Here is a 14,572-nt window from a genome sequence, read left to right as displayed (position 1 = left end):
AAGAGTTGGCTTCTTCAGAAAGAAATGTGTAATTGGTTGTTTTTTTCTCTGTTTCATGTTAGTACTGCACTGTAAACCAGAGTACAGAGTAACTTGGGAAACTGACCTATGAGAAATGTCTTTGTAGCATGAATTTTACACACTGTACAGCCTGAAATCAAGAAATGAAGAAATTAAAAAAAAAAAAAAAAAATATTTTATATAGCATATCGTTATAGATATATAATATATATATAATATATATATATCTATATATTTTCAAGAGTGAAAACAAAAACAACTTGAACAAAAACAAAACAACTGTAAGCAGAACATCAATCGTACGTAGGTGACAGCATTATTTAATGTTGTACACCCCATAAATTCTAGCTCTAATGCCTGGCCATGCCCTCCGAGTAGTACAGTATTACTTCATTCTAATCTGTTTGTTTCAGTTCCCACCTTTCTTTTCCTCATTGCCTTGTATAGCTTGATTTTCATGCTGGGGAGATCATAAATTAACTCCAGGTCAAAGAGAGTCTGGAATCTGTCCACAAATTTGTTCTCTTTATCAAACCGGAACCTCATGGTCCAGAAAATGACAGTGTTGTCTTCACACAAGTGATCAAAGGTAGCAAGAAGTTCCTCCAGAAATGGATGGCTGTACACCACATCCGCAGCCATGATATAGTGGAAGTGAGTGGATGATCGGGGGAACTTCTCCTCCAGATCCACACCCCAGGTGAGCTCCTTCACCACTGGCTCATGCCTACACCTGCCTCTGGTGTTCCGGGCGAGGTTGTAGCGCAGGTTTCCCAGGACCTCGGGAATGTCTGTGGAGAGCACCCTTGCTCCTGCAAAACAACTGGACTTCAGTGTGCTGAACAGTAGCCTATTACCCCTGGCAGTGCAGCACTTCTAATGCAGTATGAAAATTCATTGCTATTCAATGATAATCGTAATGTGATGTGCAATGGAGCATCCACAAGGCTGTTCACCAAATCACCCTTCCCACTAACCCAGGGGCTCAATAATTCCTCCTCCTTGTGCTTTCTATAGACACACTGAATTTGTATTAAAAAAATGCTTATTTTATAGTACTTCATGGTCTAAAAATAGGTAATTCAAGATACAGTAGTTCACGATTAAACATAATATTTATTAGAGCAGAAAAACAGTCACATTCAAAATTGTTAATTCACAAATTATTATACAACAAATGTTCCTAAATATTGAAATGCTTACCCCATACAGTAAATGCTACATTGCAGTGTGTAATTTATATCAGCATGTTAAAGACTATTTCTATTTTTACAATGAGGGAATTTTCAAACAAAATAAATACATAAATAAATGTCAAAATAACAACATATGTGAAATGTATCTATCTTGTATTGGACAGAGCGATCTTTAGCAAAAATATTTCACATCTTTGCTGCTGCTGGTGTCTTTTTCCTTGAAGACAATTTAAATAAATCGTGCAGTTCTATGCAGTAAATGTTCAATCATGCTGGAATCATTTGCTAAAACGGCTGCCAGGGTCCTAAATGAAGTGAACACGGCTGCAGAGTGGCACTGCAGTCCCGTGAACACGGCTGCAGAGTGGCACTGCATTCGCCGTGAACACGGCTGCAGAGTGGCACTGCAGTCGCCGTGAACACGGCTGCAGAGTGGCACTGCAGTCGCCGTGAACACGGCTGCAGAGTGGCACTGCAGTCGCCGTGAACACGGCTGCAGAGTGGCACTGCAGTCGCCGTGAACACGGCTGCAGAGTGGCACTGCAGTCGCCGTGAACACGGCTGCAGAGTGGCACTGCAGTCGCCGTGAACACGGCTGCAGAGTGGCACTGAAACACGATGAGAAATGGAAGGCACTGCCACAAAAGCACTGTCACAGACTAGACTATTGAGTATAGAAACGTAAAGCACTGTCACAAACTAGACTATCGAGTACAGCAGTACACAGCAACAACGTTTGCTCTATCTTTTGCCTGTGGCTGAAATTAAAATCTCTTAAAATTGAGCTTAAAAAATGAGGCAGTGACAATCTAAAATGGAAAAGTTACCCTAATATTTGAAAGTACCTAATACTAAGTCAGAAGCCACTTGCCCATTTCTCCATGGTGTGTGAAACTCTGAATCCACTAGTTACTAATATGTGTGCCAGCAGTTATTATTATTACAAATACATTATAATAACTATGACATGCTAAAGAATAAACAAACCTGCAAATCAGCCAACCAATCAATCGAATCAGTCAATCATTGCACTAGCATATAGAAGTGCACAGAAGAGAAGATGAGTAGAATGGTTTCCTCGGCTATAACCACTAAGCTCTATTGTCCATGGTCATTAAACCAATGCATACATTTACACAACACAAAAAAACCTTACCTAGAATACTAGTAACTATAGAAACCAGGCCAGTTCCTGCTCCGATTTCAATCAGATTCTTATCAGCGAGATTGTATTTGTCTTGGTTGGTTTCCAAGAAATAACAGAGAACTAAAGCCTACAAAAATAATAGAAAGTATTATTATTATTATTATTTATTATTATTATTATTATTATTAATAAACATTGAATATATGATTTTTTACTGTTTGACAACTGTTTGTATAGGTATATGATCCTTCTGAAGTCTCTGAATGGGTTTGAAAAACAGGTGCACTGGGAGTTTTTGGTAAAGGCAAGTACTTAATCAACGTGTTTAATCAGCACGACAATCCCAGTCTTGTGGCTGGTTTCACTAATCTAGGACTGCCTCATGTTTCCTTTGGCAAGGTAGTCCAGGATTAGGGCTAATCAGGGTCTGTAAAACCAGCCGTTCATGTGGCCTGCTTTAATCTCCTCTTTTTAACTCATTGTTTAACTTTGTTCATATTTGTAAAATACTCATTTGTAGTTTTTGTAAAAACAAGATTTCATTTTTTTCTCCTTGTTAGATGTGTTTTCTCCTTGTTAAAGATGTGTTTTTTTCTCCTTGTTAAGATGTTTTCCGCTTGTTAAAGATGTTTTTCTTGTTTGTTAAATATGTGCTTTTTCTTCTTGTTAAATGTTTTTTTTTTTCTTGCTTGTTAAAGATTTTTTTTCCTGCTTGTTAGATGTTTTTTCTCCTTGTTAAAGATGTTTTTTTTTTGTATGGCAGTTTAAGAACTCTCTGGTCACCAGTATTATTCTCATAGCTAAAGAGCATGGACACCTCTGATAATATTCTGTATATATTAGTTTGTAAGTAGCAGTGTTCCTTCATGCTTGCACAGTCTAGCCTGCTGCTTCATCTGAGTACAGCTGCGATGAATCCCAGCTGCTTCACACTGTCCAGAACGAGCAGCAGAATTAATTTCTCAATGTTATCTCAGAAATAATTCAGTCATGTGCCTGCAGTGGTGTCTTTGTTAATCAAGCAAGACACATGTTTCATCGTGCATTAACAGGGTGAAAACTATCTTTAAAACTTCATAGGATACAAATTCTCCTTTGAGAGGCAGACCTACCGATGGCCAGACAACAGCCCCATAGAACTCTGTAGATTCTTTGATTTTAATCTCGCAGTCAGCAAAGTAATACCGTTCCCAGACCGCTGTAGTGATGAGAGGGGGAGGGGCACGTCTCTTCATGATTGCAGCAACGAGTTCTGTATCTTGACAGGTTTCTAAAAAATGAAACTAAACCATTCACAATCACATTCTTTAAATTTAATATTCAACATTGCTATTTTGTATTCATAATGCAGGCCAAGTGTATTCTTTTAAATTACCACACTGTTGCCAGGGAGAGGTGCAAATGATATTCAGTGAATATTAATGAATACATTCAGATTACTGTGAAAGCAGCTGTGACATTGAGTAACTGACTTTATCACAGTTTCTTCTAGTAAATTTAGCTCTATAGTGTGTTAAATAGTTCTGGATGATAAGAAACGGTCTCTCACAAAGACCTATTTTTACAGTACAGCTTTTGCAATGAGGAACTTTGGCCACCCTTGACAGTTAATAACAATACAACTGGATTACCCTGGATACAATTCAGCAGCTCACAGAATTACCAGCAATGGTGCATCAATGTGCCTCCACATAAGCACAATGAGTTGGCTCCTAACATTGTAATGGTACACACCAATTATGCTTATTGTAGCTGCATGCTCGATGTGCTTTGTGCTCCTCATACTGCACCATTGCTTTATAATGTGATCTGTAAACCCACCAGGCATGGGGCTCATGTCACTTGTGCAAGAGAGCATGCTGTTAGGGTTAGGGGGTTACAGACCATGCTGTTAGGGTTAGGGGATTACAAACCATGCTGTTTGGGTCAAGGGGTTACAGTGTTAATGTTAGGGGGTTAGAGACCATGCTGTTAGGGTTAGGGGGTTACAGACTATGCTGTTAGGGTTAGGGGGTTACAGACTATGCTGTTAGGGTTAGGGGGTTACAGGATTAAATGTTAGGGGGATACAGACCATGCTGTTAGGGTTAGGGGGATACAGACCATGCTGTTAGGGTTAGGGGTTACCAACCATGCTGCTGGGGTGGCATTGACATTGGGGTTCGTCATGTTTACTGTATTTAGAAGGGAAGTAGCAGCAACTTCTGTTGTAAAAGTTGTAATAAATACAAAATAGAAGCACTGCAATAAAAAATAACTATATATGTGAAATATTACAGTAACACTTGCAAAAAGGATTTGGTTGTAGTACAAATCAAAAAACAATGCTGCAGGAAAAAAATGGAATAAAAGTCTGATGATTTTACTCACCTTCCCCACTCTGTGACTCTGATAAAAGGCGGCCATCACCTAAATCCGACGGAGACAAATCCATCCCAGAATCCTGCCTAGTAGACACGATGTCCATAATTGAACACGTTCACTCTGTATAGAAACACACTGGGATTGGAGCACCATGTCCAGAATTGAACACGTTCACTCTGTATAGAAACACACTGGGATTGGAGCAAGATGTCCAGAATTCAGCATGTTCACTCTGTATAGAAACACACTGGGATTGGAGCAAGATGTCCAGAATTGAACACGTTCACTCTGTATAGAAACACACTGGGATTGGAGCACGATGTCCAGAATTGAACACGTTCACTCTGTATAGAAACACACTGGGATTGGAGCAAGATGTCCAGAATTCAGCATGTTCACTCTGTATAGAAACACACTGGGATTGGAGCAAGATGTCCAGAATTGAACACGTTCACTCTGTATAGAAACACACTGGGATTGGAGCACGATGTCCATAATTGAACACGTTCACTCTGTATAGAAACACACTGGGATTGGAGCAAGATGTCCAGAATTCAGCATGTTCACTCTGTATAGAAACACACTGGGATTGGAGCACCATGTCCATAATTGAACACGTTCACTCTGTATAGAAACACACTGGGATCGGAGCACCATGTCCAGAATTGAACACGTTCACTCTGTATAGAAACACACTGGGATTGGAGCACCATGTCCATAATTGAACACGTTCACTCTGTATAGAAACACACTGGGATTGGAGCACCATGTCCAGAATTGAACACGTTCACTCTGTATAGAAACACACTGGGATTGGAGCAAGATGTCCAGAATTCAGCATGTTCACTCTGTATAGAAACACACTGGGATTGGAGCAAGATGTCCAGAATTGAACACGTTCACTCTGTATAGAAACACACTGGGATTGGAGCACCATGTCCAGAATTGAACACGTTCACTCTGTATAGAAACACACTGGGATTGGAGCAAGATGTCCAGAATTCAGCATGTTCACTCTGTATAGAAACACACTGGGATTGGAGCAAGATGTCCAGAATTGAACACGTTCACTCTGTATAGAAACACACTGGGATTGGAGCAAGATGTCCAGAATTCAGCATGTTCACTCTGTATAGAAACACACTGGGATTGGAGCACCATGTCCATAATTGAACACGTTCACTCTGTATAGAAACACACTGGGATCGGAGCACCATGTCCAGAATTGAACACGTTCACTCTGTATAGAAACACACTGGGATTGGAGCACCATGTCCATAATTGAACACGTTCACTCTGTATAGAAACACACTGGGATTGGAGCACCATGTCCAGAATTGAACACGTTCACTCTGTATAGAAACACACTGGGATTGGAGCAAGATGTCCAGAATTGAACACGTTCACTCTGTATAGAAACACACTGGGATTGGAGCACCATGTCCAGAATTGAACACGTTCACTCTGTATAGAAACACACTGGGATTGGAGCACCATGTCCAGAATTGAACACGTTCACTCTGTATAGAAACACACGTAGGCTGCTGTGGTCAAGTTAGGGTTTTGGAATAACACCAAAATGGGAGTCTGCAAAGATGTTTAACTGTAACCTTAACAAATGACATGCTGGATTTACAGATAAGACTGGACCTCTTGTGCATCGGCTTTGTTCTTGCAAGACTTTGGGCATTTTGGACTCATATCTTTAATCATACTTCCTTAAAATAAAATCAAGCCCCTGTATTAGTATTATTAAAGCTGACATTTAATCAGAATCTATCAAATGTTAAATATAAAATGTCACTAAGCTTTTTAATGGCAAAAAAGCACATTTTTGTTGCACTGGACAGGTGAGTAATGTTATGGATGATAAATATCAAAAGGTGCACATTGTTTAGTGGAACACCATTATTGTATAGTTTAAAAATGGATGGTGGTCTCAACTTTTAATATATTTTGTTACAAATATGTGTAACTGAAACATGTGTTATATGTGTAACTCTTCACAGTCAAAATGAGAGTAAGTCAAAGCAGCGTTTCAGAAAGCATTTCAGAACTGCAATTAATACAGACAGTACTAACTTCCAATTCCAATAGAGAAAAAATACATTCTCAATTATTACATGTTCAGCAATTTGTTTTGTTTACTTTAGTGGACTCCAACAATAATCATAAAAAAGGTGTCATGTTCCATTTCTAAGGGATGGTCGCATTACTGCTGACGTTTTTACATATGACAGAATTCACAACTTTGTTAGTAAGGACGGAACCAATGGAATGCAACACCATGCAACAGATTATTCACACAATTAAAATAAGCCTTTGTCTTGCCAAACCTCCTGTTGTAAATGTAAGACATACCTTTGTGTGTGCTGTTGCTTTGCTTTTTCTGGCTCCTTGGTAAATTGGTTTCACAGGGGATTTATTCAGTACCTTTCAGGCTGACAGACCCCAGTGCTGACTAACACCAAAGCCCAGGAGCAGTAGAGGGACGGCTGTAGTTAACTGATCTCAACAGCTGCGCTCTGACATATCCAAGTCACAGTAACTACCAGATTACTTACAGCTTGGTACTATACTATAAAACACATGGAAAGACAGCAGATAACAGTATATGCACATTAACATACCACTCATCAAGCAATGGATTCACATCTTAAGAACAGGCACAAGGGATATGTTGATATGCTAGCAATGGAAACAGTAATGCACTATACAGAATATAGTTACAATGTTTCATTAAAATCAATCAGAATATTAAAATACAGTAAAAAAAAAAAAAAAAAAAAAAAAAAAAAAAATCACTGTGTTAACCTGAAACTCAACCATTTACACTGTGCCCTGTGACCCAAATAGATGAAAAATATTTCATCAAATAGAACCGATATAGATTTGGAATTTGTTCAGAACAAGTTTCCAAATTCTTCCACAGTATTGGTGAGTGGATCCATGTAAACTCTTTGCTTGTCAAGGACAGTCGACTATATTGGGAAAAATTGGTTCTTGTTTCAATATTATTTTTAATAGAGTATGACAAAATTCCAACTGAATAATCATCTTTCAATAAATAACTCTATGAACCTCTTCAAATCAGGCTTTAGACTGCTGCATAGTACTGAAACAGCCTTTGTCAAGGTTGGAAATTATCTTTTAATGGCTCGGGTGCTCTTTCTATATTAGTTTTACTGGACCTTAGTGCCACTTTTGATAACATAAACCGTAACATTCTACTTGCTCGGTTAGAGGGCCTATGTGGCATTTCTGGCACTGTCCTTAGTTGGTTTAGCTCTTATTTCTGAGAGAAAGCACTTTGTCTCTCTGGGTGTGTTCAGGTTCGTTACTGGGACGGTTTTCTCAGGGGTTCCCCAGGGATCCGTATTAGGGCCTCTTGTATTTAGCGTGTGTGTGTGTGTGTGTGTATATATATATATATATATATATATATATATATATATATATATATATATATATATATATATATATATATATATATATATATATATATATATACACACACACACAGTATTCCAACTTGGTCGAAATCTTAGACAGCGTAAATTTCCATCTTTACGCTGATCACACTCACATTTACTTGCAAACTAAACCTGACATTGAAGAGGCTATTACCGTGCTTACTAATAGTATAACTCATATTAAACTTTGGATGCAACAACATTTTGTGCAATTGAACTGTGATAAGACTGAAGTCATGTTACTAGGTTCACCGCACCAACTGTGTAAATCTAACTGTCTAAGCATGGCTATCAGTGGTGTACAGACTTGATTACTGTAATGCCATTTGCTGGGGTTTCCTTGAACACCCTAAACAAATGGCAGTATGTTCAGAACTCTGCAACCAGGGTTTTGACTAGCTCTCACTCTGGTGCCCACATTACCCCTCTTCAGGAATCCTTGCACTGGCTTCCTGTTACATTTCACATTGATTTTAAATTTTTTCTATTGACTTCAAAGGCTTTGAAGGTGTGTCTCCCCCTTACATAACTGGACTTTTATCTATTTATACCTCTCTACACAATTTGTGGTCCACTGATGTTCGACTGATGTCACCCACAACCAGACTCTGAACTGTGGGTGATCAGGTCTTCTGTTCCTCTGCCCCGAGGTTGTGGAACATCCTTCCCAAAGAAATGAGGAGCTCGGAATCCTGCTGTGTTTTTAAAACTTGCCTTAAAACTTATTTGTTTAGACTGTTTGTTTTTTTTTTTTATTTAATGTTTTGGTATTTTTCTTCTTTATTTTTATTTTGTGTTCTTATGTACAGCGCTTTGTGATGATTTGTCATGAAAGGTACTTTATAAAATTATTATTATTATTATTATTATTAAGGGTCTAATACAGTAACACTGGAGGCAGGATTCCAGAGAGCTGCTTTTTCTTAGCAGATCATTGTATTATTTAAGCAGCAGCATGGCTGTAAATTCCACTGTGCTGATTGGATCCTGTGTGAAGAAGACACTCCAGTGTTGCCTTAGTTCAGCCATATCTACTGCTGCTGTATGTGTGTGTTTACGGGGGCAGGATGGGGTGAGGTGAGAGGGGGTGTGTGTTTACTGTGGGTGGGGTGGGGTGAGGAGAGAGGGGGTGTGTGTTTATCTAAAGAACAGGGTGATCAAGCACTGCTCATGTCAGCTTCAAACAGGGTGACCTCAAACACTGCTCATGTGAACTGCAAACAGGGTGACCTCAAACATTGCTCATGAACTTCGAACAGGGTGATTTCAAGCATTGCTCGTGAACTTAAAACAAGGTGATCTCAAGCACTGCTCATGTGAGCTTCCCCACACAGCCTGCCCTGCTGGGAAATCCTCAATGACAGTTCAGTCTCCAGGTCTATCAGATCCTTGGCTTCACTTTGTCATGGTTAGACATGATCAAACTCTTCTTCTCTTTCTCGCTCTCGTGCTTTTGTTAGTTTTGCCCTTTTGGTTTTCAAACACGGATTTGGCAGTGACCATCGCCCCCTCGTTGCCCCCATCACTCTCCTCACTGGAGCTGCTACCGTTCCTCCATTCTTTAGGGGTGACAGGGAGAGGCTCCCATTTCTGAGCTGCTCTGGTCTGGGATGTGGGCAGTCCCGGTTTCATTGCCTTTGTCTCCCTCACAGAGACCTCTTCCTCTAAAGACACCCCCTGCTGGACTGCTTCCGAAAAGTCCAGAAAGCCTCCTCCACTCAAGGGGATCTCTGGCTGCTTTCTGTCCTTGTTCTGTGACTGGGATCTGGGTGACTCTGTGGCCACTGCTGCTTTCTTCCCTTTCCCCAGGGCCTGGCTCCCCTCCTCCAGGACAGGAGTCTCATCCTCCTCCTCCTCTCGCTGCTTTCTCTTCATGCAGGACACAGCTCTGCGCAGGCGCTGGCTCTTCATGGCCTGCCTCTCATGCTGCTCCAGTCTAAAGAAGGAATCAATCCGCAGCTGGGTCTAAAACAAAGTAAACAAACACAACAAGACCACTTAGATTGTGTAGGTTTTTAGAGACAGGTTCATTCTAAATGAACTGCTTTAATTATTTTAATGCATTTTAATTTATGCTGTAGATTCCTGCATTGGACATTTAGAATAATTCTGTAGTACTGCGCTGGAAACCTGGCTAGGCATTGTTGGGGTCTAATGAAAACTTTAAAAGCCATTTTCCCACCTTGGATTAGCTTCATGAAGTTATGACTATTTATTGTGCTGGGAATATTTTGGTTCTTTATTTGTTTTATTATGTGAATTCAAGATATGCAAACATTGCTAATTGTACATTTTGTTTAGGTTACATGGTGTGACTGCAGTTAGACCCTTGCAATGTGTTTGAACTGCCACATATGAAGAATGTAGAAGAACAGCAACTTTCATCCATAGTGCTGCCTTGTATCTGTGGACCAAACTAACAAATACAAGCACAAAAAGATATTCAAGATCCTACTGCTAGTCCTCAGAGTCAAGGAATGGACACCCAAGATTATATTTTGTGAACACGTTTCAGCAAATGAAAAATACAGCCAGACAAAATATCATCTTTATTCTGGAGATCTTCACACAGAATCTCAGCTGGGGGAAATGTCCCCCGCCTTTATTTATAGTCACTTACTCTTACTAGCCTCAAAATTTCAGAATAAGAAGTGCATGAGAATCAATACCAGTGCATGAGAGGCACTGCAGTTCAGAAGTGTCAATACCAGTGCATGAGAAACACTGCAGTTCAGAAGTGTCAATACCAGTGCATGAGAAACACTGCAGTTCAAAAACAAGCTGTCTTAAGCTACAGATGTTTAGTCCCCTTGGTGACCAGTTTATTCAGGCTTACTTGTACATCCTAAAGACGACGTATACCCACCATGTCTGTGGTGTCGTTACCTGAAGCACTAGAAGTGTTATGGCAGGAGAGTTGGGGTTTTCAAATAAAGTCTCCACAACAAAAAGATCAATAGCAGAACAATAAGGGACTTCTGGGAATGTGTGTTCATTATATCTTTACAAATTGACAGTACTCATGCAGTGGGATACAACAGTGAAACGCCACAATTTATAACTGCCACTTACCTGTTGGGCATTCAGCTGCTTCATTACAGGCAAGAGAAGTTCATCTGTTTTTCTTCCATTCCAGCCAAAGCGACAACCACAGAATGTGGAAACGGTCAAGGTGTGTTCAAAACAACTATTCTGTTTTTTTTATTGCTGAAATAAAACCTTTTTAAAATAATAAAAAGTCAACTTTGGCTATTCTCTACAGACATGTCAAATTTTAAAACACTGAGGGCTATTCTCTATAGTCATTGCATATCTTTAAACACTCAGGGCTATTCTCTATAGTTCTCTCTATTCTCTATAGTCAACAATCTGTGTGTTTACATGAAGCCAACAATCTGTGAGTTTAAAAGAACATACAAATTCAAATATTTTTCGGAATACATAGTTTTCCGAAAAAGTAATTCTGTTATCAAAAGTACAGCGTAACACGCATGTGTTTTGAAGGATATTCTTTTATCTCCTCCAGATTGGGTCGACCCCAGAAGAAGCCGTCCTGGGAGTCGTCCACCACTGGCTTCAGGTAGGCCTCTGATACAGCAGGGCTGGGAAAGCCGGGCTGCAGCTGTAAGTTCCGCAGCTTCCGCTTCACTTTGCTGTCGTTGGGGTTCGGCCTCATCTTCTTATTCTTCTGAGCGTCTGTCCACCAGTCACTGAATTCAAAAAGTGAAGCTTACTTTCCAACTTTCCAGAGTCTTGGATAAAACAAATTGAACCTTGTTACCTTCCCTTCATAGTGCGAATAACGACCGACATGGGAAGCAGGTCATTTACCAACAACCTGAGTATTGCAGTTATTAGAATGGATGGCTGTATGATAAAGACCAATATTCACCCCATTACACCTTGAGTGGGTGAAAATCAGCTTCCATCTTATCTATACAAATCTGGGACTCCTATGCTGTAATTGTCAGTCAGGAAGATTATAAACTTACCAGAACTTAATGAGAGGATCCATTCCTGGTCCTGGGAATTCATTTAAAATCTCCATTCCAGTCACATACCCCACCCCAGGAATGCCCTCTGTGTAATCACTACCCAGCAAATAGGCCAAATTGATGAGTTTACTTCGGTCTAAACCTAAAGGACAGAGAAAACAGAGATGCAGAGATGAATTAATCTCCTTGCTAAGTCACATGGGGGTGAACATACTGTATTACTGCATGTACATGGAAGCAATGTGGCAGGCTAGTATCAACAAGTGACCTCAGTACCTAGCTGGTTTTGAAGATCACTGTACTGGTAGGACTCCACATATTTGTTCTGGCTGAAGAAGTTTTTGTAGACGTGTCTTGCCCCAAACAGCCAGATGTCACTGTCATCAGTTATGGTCCCACTAGTCTGGTCAGTGAGGTCCAGGATGGCACACTGTGCTTCAGCCTCCATGGGGGCTACAATGAAAGGAATGCCAAAGAGACGCAGCAGCTCCTGGAATGTGGAAAAGTAAAACATGACTTCTGACTACATTGTGACAACAGGTGACAACACCACTGCCTTTTTTATAGGATCAATACAATATTTTAGCCGTTTGGCATGCATTATGTTTGCATCCTAACACGTCAGTTGAAAAGCCACAGAAGGAGAGAGTAAAACAGAGTTAACATTTGTCTACTGGACTCTTCTTTTAGGTTTACTTCAAATGTTTAAAGTATTTGAAGTATTGGGGAAAAGAACGCCCTGAACCAAACTCTCATACACTGGGAAGACCTGCAAAGATCGACCAGAACAAGAGCAACAGCAGCTGCACCTCGCACACCAGATACAGTGGCTCTCAAAAAGTATTCACCCCCCCTTGGACTTTTCTGCATTTTATTGCATTACAACATGGAATCTAAATGGATTTAATTAGGAGTTTTTGCCACTGATCAACACATAATGTCAAAGTTAAAAAATAAAACCTACAAATTGTTCTAAATTAATTACAAATACAAAACAGAAAATAATTGATTGCATAAGTATTCACCCCCTTTGCTATGACACACCTAAATAAGCTCTGGTGCAACCAATTGTCTTTAGAAGTCACATAATTAGTTGAATGGAGTCCACCTGTGTGCAATTAAGGTGTTTCACATGATTTCAGGTTAAATACACCTGTCTCTGGGAGGTCCCACAGTTGGTTAGTACATTTCCTAACAAAAACTACATCATGAAGACGAAGGAACATTCAAAGCAAATCCGAAATAAGGTTCTTCAAAATCACCAATCAGGGATAGGATATAAGAACATTTCCAAGGCATTGAATATCCCCGGAGCACAGTAAAGTCCATTATTATGAAATTGAGAGAATATGGCACAACTGTGAATCTGTCTAGAACAGGCCGTCCTCAAAAACTGAATATCCGGGCGAGAAGGGCAGTTGTCAGGGAGGCCACCAAGAGGCCTATGGTAACTCTAAAGGAGTTACAGTCTTCCATGGCCGAGCTGGGAGACACTGTGCATACGGCAACAATAGCCCGGGTGCTTCACAAAACTGGCCTTTATGGGAGAGTGGCAAAAAGAAAGCCATTGTTGAAAAAAACTCACATCAAATCTCGGCTAGAGTTTGCCAGAAGGCATGTGGGAGACAGACCAAGTGGAAGAAAATTCTATGGTCTGATGAGACCTAAGAGCTATGTTTGGCGCAAGGGGGTCAATACTTATGCAATCAATTATTTTCTGTTTTGTACTTGTAATTAATTTAGAACAATTTGTAGATTCTATTTTTTTAACTTTGAAATTATGGACTTTTTTTGTGTTGATCAGTGGCAAAAAGTCCTAATTAAATCCATTTTGATTCCATGTTGTAACACAATAAAATGTGGAAAAGACCAAGGGGGGTGGATACTATGAGAGACACTGTAACTGGAACAGCCAAGCTGACAACAACACTACCAGTCAGACTACAAACACAACTGCACTGCCAGACAGACTACAAACACAACAGCACTGCCAGACAGACCAGACACACTACAAACAGAAGAGCACTGCCAGAGACTACAAACATAACAACGCTGCCAAACACACTACAAACACAAGAGCACTGCCAGATAGACCAGACAAACTACAAACAGAAGAGCACTGCCAGACAGACTACAAACACAACAGCACTGCCAGACACACTACAAACAGAAGAGCACTGCCAGACACACTACAAACACAACAGCACTGTCAGACACCTTACAAACACAAGAGCACAGCTAGACAGACTACAAACACGACAACGCTGCCAAAGAGACTACAAACACAACAGCACTGTCAGTCACACTACAAACACAAGCACTACCAGAAAGACTACAAACACAGACGAAATTGAAAAGGTAGAAAATGACAAACGC

The 14,572-nt window shown here is 40.1% G+C and overlaps 2 protein-coding genes across 7 annotated transcripts in view; both read right to left on the bottom strand.

Moving 5' to 3' along the window:
- Positions 1-329: 329 nt before the first annotated feature.
- On the bottom strand, positions 330-7,488 carry mettl21e (methyltransferase like 21e). 2 transcript variants are annotated; one of them, XM_041259934.1, is made up of 5 exons: positions 7,090-7,488; positions 4,735-4,848; positions 3,477-3,634; positions 2,374-2,491; positions 330-833 (listed from the first exon to the last, which is right to left on the bottom strand). In XM_041259934.1, the coding sequence occupies exons 2-5, from the start codon at positions 4,829-4,831 to the stop codon at positions 412-414; spliced, it is 795 nt and encodes a 264-aa protein (XP_041115868.1). In that variant the 5' UTR covers positions 4,832-4,848; positions 7,090-7,488; the 3' UTR covers positions 330-411. The 2 variants fall into 2 exon arrangements, with proteins under 2 accessions (XP_041115868.1, XP_041115869.1); XM_041259935.1 differs by lacking the exon at positions 4,735-4,848.
- A 1,514-nt stretch (positions 7,489-9,002) lies between these two features.
- The window catches only part of ercc5 (excision repair cross-complementation group 5), a 36,516-nt gene continuing 30,946 nt past the window's right edge, over positions 9,003-14,572 (bottom strand). For all 5 annotated transcript variants that reach the window (XM_041259929.1, XM_041259926.1, XM_041259924.1 and 2 more), the window contains 5 exons: positions 12,473-12,686; positions 12,194-12,338; positions 11,711-11,911; positions 11,274-11,358; positions 9,003-10,166 (listed from right to left, as the gene is read on the bottom strand). In XM_041259929.1, the coding sequence (XP_041115863.1) occupies positions 9,621-10,166; positions 11,274-11,358; positions 11,711-11,911; positions 12,194-12,338; positions 12,473-12,686 (1,191 nt within the window). In that variant the 3' untranslated portion in view covers positions 9,003-9,620. The remainder of the gene's footprint in view (positions 10,167-11,273; positions 11,359-11,710; positions 11,912-12,193; positions 12,339-12,472; positions 12,687-14,572) is intronic.

Source organism: Polyodon spathula, chromosome 9 (assembly GCF_017654505.1).
Source record: "Polyodon spathula isolate WHYD16114869_AA chromosome 9, ASM1765450v1, whole genome shotgun sequence".
Classification (NCBI taxonomy): domain Eukaryota; kingdom Metazoa; phylum Chordata; class Actinopteri; order Acipenseriformes; family Polyodontidae; genus Polyodon; species Polyodon spathula.
The sequence above is the reverse complement of the archived record's forward strand: the minus strand, read 5'-3'. Positions and strand labels throughout refer to the sequence as shown.

Coding starts and splice junctions, on each gene's coding strand:
- mettl21e (XM_041259934.1), bottom strand. CDS start 4,831: ATGGACATCGTGTCTACTAGGCAGGATTCTGGGATGGATTTGTCTCCG. Junction 2,492..3,476: donor GGGCTGTTGTCTGGCCATCG/GTAGGTCTGCCT, acceptor TTATTTTTGTAG/GCTTTAGTTCTCTGTTATTT. Junction 834..2,373: donor TATAGTTACTAGTATTCTAG/GTAAGGTTTTTT, acceptor GTTGTTTTGCAG/GAGCAAGGGTGCTCTCCACA.